General features: G+C 41.1%; 1 protein-coding gene across 1 annotated transcript in view; it reads left to right on the top strand.

Annotated features, from left to right (window-relative positions):
• The window catches only part of MAP10 (microtubule associated protein 10), a 20,632-nt gene extending 18,358 nt beyond the window's left edge, over window positions 1-2,274 (top strand). The window contains exon 4 of the mRNA XM_014950491.1: window positions 5-2,274. Within this exon, the coding sequence (XP_014805977.1) occupies window positions 5-2,130 (2,126 nt within the window). The 3' untranslated portion in view covers window positions 2,131-2,274. The remainder of the gene's footprint in view (window positions 1-4) is intronic.
• The last annotated feature ends 5,116 nt before the right edge of the window (window positions 2,275-7,390 follow it).

Below are 7,390 nucleotides of genomic sequence, written 5' to 3'. Positions count from 1 at the left end.
CTGCTCCTGGCGCTGCCCGCCGGGCTCGCCCCGGGGCCCCCCCGCCTCCTCGGTAGCTGCGACGTCTCCCTGGCCCCCGCCGCCGCCCAGCTGCTGCAGCGGCCCGGGGCGCCTGCTTCCTGCGGCTGCCGCGGCCGCTTCCCGCTGCGGGACGCCGGGGGACGCCCCGTCGGGGAGCTGGTCCTGGGCTACCGCCTCACCAGCCTGGAGGCCGGCGGGGAGCCGTCCCCGCCCAGCCCCGCAAGCCCCCGCGCTTCCACGCCTGCTACCACCTCCCCGGAGCCGGGGGGCGAGGAGGAGGGTGAGGAGCTGGAGGGCAATATCTTTTGCCCTCCCGTGCTCTACTACAGCCGCCAGCCTGCCGAGCATCATCTGCCACCGGCAGCGGCCCCAGAGAAATGGGAGCATGTCGAGGCCTGCAGACCGCAGGAGAAAGACAAGGTCCAGAGCCCTCCGCGTCCCAGTGCTGGGCCCTCGCTGTTGCACCCCACCAGCCCTCCACAGCTCCACCATGTCCTGGGGCAGCTGCCGCTGCTCAGTGCCTTGCTGGCAGAGCTGTCGGTGCTCACACACAGCGCTACACCCGCTGCAGTCCACCCCCATCTGGCCTGGCTCTACCAGGCCCTGGGGAGCGGTGGTGTGGCCTCACGACCCCCCAGCCCCGGCCGCTCCTCAACCCTCAAGCCTGCAGAGGCACCTGTGGGGCCTGGTGGGAGCAGTGGAGCTGCCAGCCCTCGATTCAAGCAAGGCCAGCAAGAGTCCACCTCACCGGGGTCTTCGCGGGCTGGAAGAGGACCTCTGAAAGCTGTACCCCAGGGAGAGACGGGCTCTGAAAGGAACTGCAGAACTAAGGAAAACAGACCTCCCAGAAAGAAACTGTTGTATGGGCTGACAAATACACTGAGGCTACGGCTGCAGCAGACCAACCCTGATAAGCTGATAATTCATGAAAGGAGAGAGCGGTACAGAAAAAAACAAATGGAAATGCTGAAGGAGAGAAGCTCTTTATCCAAAAAAAAATTGCTCAGAAATGCTGGAGAACAGCATGTGGTTTCTTGCAGGAATTGTATCAAGGGGGATAGTTCAAAGCAGAATAATCAGTTTCATAAAACTGTTGAGACTTCATTACAAAATAGTGCTCTCACAGATAACGTTTCTCTGACAGGACACGTGTCCCCTGACCTGCAGGAACAGGCTGCTACAAGTCTATTGAAGAACGATGAAATTGCAAGCAAGGAATGTTCCTGCAAAGTTACTACAGACCCCTTAGTGGAGCAACCTGTATTTAAATCTCACCAGGAAAAGTATGTGAAAGTCCAACTCCCAGCAGCTTTCCCATCAGATGCTAATGCAAAGGGAAGTAATGAGGAAGCAATACACTTAATCCATCATAAAACCACAGAGCATGATGATGCATCTGTTGTAAGTGATCATAAACCAAGTCCCAGCAGGAGTGTTGAAAACAACTCTGAATTCATATACTCAGATGACTTCATTGCTAGTCCTGAGAACACGATTTATTCAGAAGATTTCACCAGTGCTGAGTGTACGGGCAGGGACTCAGAAGCTCTTGACAGCAGTCCTGAACCTCTGTGGCTTGAAAGCCCAGAGCGAGGTTGGTCAGATACAGAGCCGGAATCCAGCAGGTCCAGAATTTCAAAGACAAGTCAAAGACCTGGAAGTACTTCAGGCCTTCTGCCAGTTCCTTCAGCTTCATCTCCAGTCCAGTTTTTGAGGAGAAACAGTGACTTAAAAAACAGCAAGAGAACTAGCGGTGAATCTGTTGATTCACTTAACCTTGCTGGAATGGAGGCATCGTTATTAGATGAAGAACAAGAAGAGAACAGGGTTGATCAGCATATTAAACAAGTGCCTACACTGAGAAGCAAACAAGTTAGCTCTGGTTCTGATCTGAGTATAGGAAAGGGGCAGAACTCTGCAGGAAAAAGTCAGGCAGTAACACAGGTTAGCTCTTACTTGCCGTCTAACATGTCTGATCTACAACTTGGTGTCCTGGAAGACAGTATGTCAGACAAAGAGGATGATTTTCTGGGAGAACTATGTGTTCGTAATCAATACAAAGACATCAGTGAACTTGTAATAAACAAGCTTCCGGGATACACAATGTAATTACAAGTTTTCACTACCTGGATTAAGATGTGATATTTGAACTTTATAAAGCCTGTTACATTTAGCTGCAATGTACACAAATTAATTTAAGACTTCATCATGCACATTTAATACATTGGTGAATTTTCTTAAGAGGTTTTTAAAATAAACGACTTTTTGAATCTCTAAAGAATGGCTCTTAAGTGGTACCTACAGCATGACTTCAGTGTCAGTATCTTAATACAAAAGTAATGTAAATAGCACAAGAAGCGTAACATTGTCAGCAGCAGAAATGAACACAGAAGCACCAAATGCAGTCAGTACCCACAAAACTTGCCCAGGGTAGAAGTAATAACATATTACAGAAACACACAAGTACAAAATATGTTCCTAACTGAACATTAAGTTCTTGTTCTTCATGAAAATAGTTCCATGCTTCATTTTCATTACAAATGGTTTTTAAAACATAGCCACGACCAGTAACAGCACAGACTTTTATCAGCTAATCTGAGTAATGATGTATATGTTTTACTGTTCTATCACTAAATACAGTGACCAGAAATAGATGAGCCCTTTTAGAGTTCCTTAGGTTGGAGTTTCTCATTTAAGTTAGATTTCCACAATTTATTATAAAGTTGTTTAAGAATTACTGGTGACAGTAAATCTCTATAATCTGGGAGAGCTCTGAGAGGTTGATGGAAGTTACTTGACCTTGAAGACTAAGGGTGTGCAAAGAGTAAAGAAGAGTGCAATAAATTTGCAACGCTTCAGAAATCCCTGATTGCACTCTCTGACAATGGGGAAAGGGGGGCTCAGCACCCATAGTCCAGAAACTCAAAACAAACGAGCTTATTACATCATGATTTAAGGATTCAAGATAATGAAGAATTTGCCACATCCTCTTCTCTGTTCCATTGGTTGAACTTCTACCTGCCACATCCCCTTTTCTGTTACAATGGTTGAACTACCATCTGATGTTCACTTGATTTCTGGTCTGGTTTTTATGACTTCCAGTTTGATCACTGGACTTAATGTCTTTTGCTAAACTACTGAGGTTTTTTAGAGCCCATATCCCTGTTAGAAATTTCAGAGACGTTCTTTGACTTGAATCTGAAGAGAGCTCAAAATTCCTGCCTTAGTTTTTGTGTTTCTCTTGTCGCCAACTTTCCACTCTCTTTGAGTAGGTTGTCTCCTTTGCCAGTTTTATATTCCTATCTCATCATTAAGGGCATTTATCCTCAGGGTTAAATGACAGACTTAACCAACTCCTCCTTTCCTTATAATTTACAATCTGACTTCTTTCCCCAGCTTTTTCATTTCTCCATGTACTTACTGCAAGAGCCTGTGTTTACAGTTTAACATCTTGGAGGGATTTTTTTTATTTCCATCCTACTATGTGTTTATTCTGTAGGAATGAGAGTACCTCTTCTATTTAAAGTACTAACATCTGTGAGGATTATTAAAGTATCTGGTGTTGACTTCTGAGAATGCCACTAATTTTTAATCTAAAGGTAAGCAGTTGAAATTACACATATATCAAAGAAATCTCTGGCCAGAGCAATTCTTAAATGTTATCTAGGGAGGCTCTGTTTCGTTAGCTCCAATTCCAGACCAAACTGTACTTTTTCTTTTTTCTTCTAATGTCATGGACTTCTTTGATACACAGGGATTCAGGCTGTCATTTATACATGGCAGTAATTTTGATTTTATTGATGGAATAAGATCTTGCAGTTCTCATGGGCAAAACTATCATTAAAATACAATACTGCCCAACCATTGTTAGTGTGCAGCTATTTAAATGAGTTGCTGACACCAAGTCCATGATTTGAAGATCATTACTTAAGAAAAGTTTATTTTAAAAAGAAAGTTTATTTTCAAATGGGTTGTAACTCAAGGACAAAAAGTCCTTTTTCTAGCCCTTATCCGATCTTCATGTTTCAATTTCCAGAAGCAAATATAGTAGGAACAATATTTCTTTTGTTTAAATAATGAAACTAATCACATTTCTAATGTTTGTTGTGTCACAGCTTTTGTAATTTTTTCGGGAGAATGATGAAAATGACAGAAAATGCATAGTAGTGAGACAATAGGAGATACTACACAAGAACAGAATGTCAGCATCATGCTTACATGTTTTAATTTGGTGTTGTCTTTTCAAATATAGACTCAAGGTAGTTATTATTGCATGTGGAGGTTAACAGATTGTAGGAACTATCTGGGATAATAATATTTTCAGATGTTATCTATGTTGTTGTGAGAATAAATGAAATTTTACTTAAAATTCAAACAGCAACTCTCCATCAACAAAAATGGAAAAGAACTTCGTGTCACTGATTTATCATTGAAAACACATAAACCAATATATTGGCAAGAAATACGTACTAGTAACAAGAAGATTCTATATGTCAACCTGACAGAGCAAAACAGAGATACTTATTCAGTATAAAATATGACCAAAAAAATGGCAGTAACAAATTCCCTTTTGTACAAGTCCTATAGTCATCTGCACTCAACTACATTATACTAGCTAGCCAATTTTGTCATTATAACTTGCATCCTGTACCCCTGTGATCAAGTTGCTAATGCCAAAGGGTTAATAAGAGATTTCTCTACTTTAATGGAAGCATTACACCAGTTTAAGTTGTAAGGGCTGAATTGCATGGGTTATGCTTGTGCAAGAGACGTGGCAATATGCTGGGAGAAGCAAATAATAGTAGCATATGCCCACAGTTCTTGCACAGCCTTCCCCAAAGCAGCATAGATAGTGAAGAATACATGCCTGTTTTTTCAGATACCCCATAGGCAGCCCGAGAGATATATCTACAAGAAGTAGAACCATAGTGGTAGAGCTGGCGTGTCCAAGTGAAGTAGCAGAAGTGTTGGCCCTCTCTCCAGTAGTTCTGCACAGCTTTTCTCATTCAGTCCTAAGAAACTCAGTGCAGGAAAACTACTTTCCTAGGAACATCTCAACTAAAACTGTTCCCTAAGGGCTGCTTCACAGACTAGAAAAAGAGTAGATGAAGAATCAATCAAGTCTTGTCCCACTACACACAAAACCCCTGACTGAAAACTCAGCTAATAGATACAGCTCAGAATAGCTAATTTTTCCACATGCATTCAGTCCATGGTTCTTTTTCAGAGTTCCTGGAAAGATTAGTAATTAGTACTCATTACAATGTGGGCCCTTATCCACTGGGAGACTGATGCAAAACCAAAATGGTTTCATGCAGCCCCCCAGCCATCTGCCTGTAAGAGATTTTAACTGTTAACTGAAGGCTGAGCAATCCTCATAAACATGCAGTCTCTGTTACAGATTTGTTATGTGCTTGACAGAGCCAATGGCTAGTCACAATGCAAAGTGCCACAAACCCAAAATATTTACTAAAAACTTCCTATTTCCTAATTTCCCACAGTCATTGTAATTTCATATATAATTGCATTTTGACTGAATTTGCTGCAGTTTTTGGTTTGGTCCCATTGACTCATTGGTTACCAAATACTGACAAGTTTGGGTCACTTTACCTCTTCTACTGTAATGATTGCCTGCCGTTAAGTAATTCTGGTCAGTCTTATTACTCAGTCAGTGGCTAGGAACATTTTTAAGAAGTCCCAGCCAGGCATGTTTCCTCCACTTCATTTTGTGCTTTCAGCACTGATTGGATGACAGAGTTTCTTTTCTGTTCGTGATTTCTCTGATAGTTCCTACCACCTATTTTACAATTTGTAATCCCTCCATCATTTTGGAAGTCCTTTTCCTAAGCCCTGGTAACTGTGCGATTGAATTTTTTGACTGAGTTAGTCATTCTTACTACTTTAATTTTTCTAGGTCCCAGCATTTTATGATGCCTGCTATTATAATCATTTTGTTTCTCTTTGTGTAACTGCTTCTCGGAGTTAAATGTTAGTCATTATTTGGAAATCTTTGGGACTTTGCTTTCCTTTTCTCTGTATTTGTCACCAGCATCTATTTTACTGTTGGCTCAGCTTTGATTGTCTAGAAAGAAGTCAAATCATTGAATCCTACATTCATATCCTTAAAAGGTTTTGTTGGCTTGCCAATGCAGCTCCTATGACATGTAACACCACTCCTTCAGAGCTGCAGAACGACCATCCAGGACTCTGAACATTTGCCTGCGGTTATCAAGACATCAGGTTCTACTGACATCTACTTCTCCCAAACCCAAATCCTTTTCTGAAGTTTTCATTTCCAAACCAAACTTAAGATGACTGAGGCCATCTCTGTGAGAACAGATGCTGGCTATAATTTAACATGCATTTAGAGCTAATGGCAACCACATCTGCTCTAGCTAATGTTTGCTACCAGCTAGCTGCTTTTATTTTCCATCCTCCCTTTTAGTCAGGATACTTTTTTTATTTTAATTTCAGTTTTTTTTCACATGCAGATTCTTCCCTCATTTAAAATTCCTTGTATATATGCAGTTCTGTTATGTTGAAGTCACGCAGATGAGCTGCAGCTTCACTGCCTTTTTTTTTTTGTTTGGCACTGACATTCACCTGTACCAAACCACTTTTGTTTTGTGTTTTGGCTTTTATGATTTCACTTGTCTGAATTTTATATGACAATTGTAATGTAAACCTCCCCTGACTTCATGGAATTGCTTACATTTTCCCAGAAGGCTAGAGAGTGTTCTCTATTTATATATTTTTATATCTCTATGGTTTTTAGAGGATGAATTTCAGTGTCTTATGCTGGAGAAAACAGTATTAATCTTCAGTCCTGCAGAGACCTCTGCAAGTGATTCACTTACTAATTGTTTAAAATAACATGGCTTGGTAGAGGTAATGTTTAAATAACATCTGAGATACGCATTACTCCTAACTAAATTAACATTTAAAGACTGATTCAGGTATAGTTAATAAAAAAAAAACAAACACAAAACACCACATCTAAAGTGCTAAGTAAAAAAGCTTCAGATGTCTATTATATATATTTATTGTACTCAAAGACATTTTTCAGATATTTTGGGTTATAGCCTAGTAGATTTCCTTCATATATTGCAGTATCTAAACTAAATCAGCTAAGAATTTGGTTCTCTACATATCCATTAGTGGAAGGTAGCAGGTTTTCAAAAGGAAGTAAAGGTATTTACACTGTCAAATCCCTTGTAATTCCATAGGAGTTAGTCACCTCAAAAAAAGGTTTCAGAATGGAAACCCGTGCAGAGAGCTCTAACATTATTATCTCTTGGAATGCAAAAATGTTTTTGAAAGAAGATAAGTCATGCTTCAACAAATATTTTCAGAGCCATTTGGAAAGTTT

Source organism: Calidris pugnax, unplaced genomic scaffold (assembly GCF_001431845.1).
Source record: "Calidris pugnax isolate Ruff unplaced genomic scaffold, ASM143184v1 scaffold24, whole genome shotgun sequence".
Classification (NCBI taxonomy): Eukaryota; Metazoa; Chordata; class Aves; order Charadriiformes; family Scolopacidae; genus Calidris; species Calidris pugnax.
The sequence above is the reverse complement of the archived record's forward strand: the minus strand, read 5'-3'. Positions and strand labels throughout refer to the sequence as shown.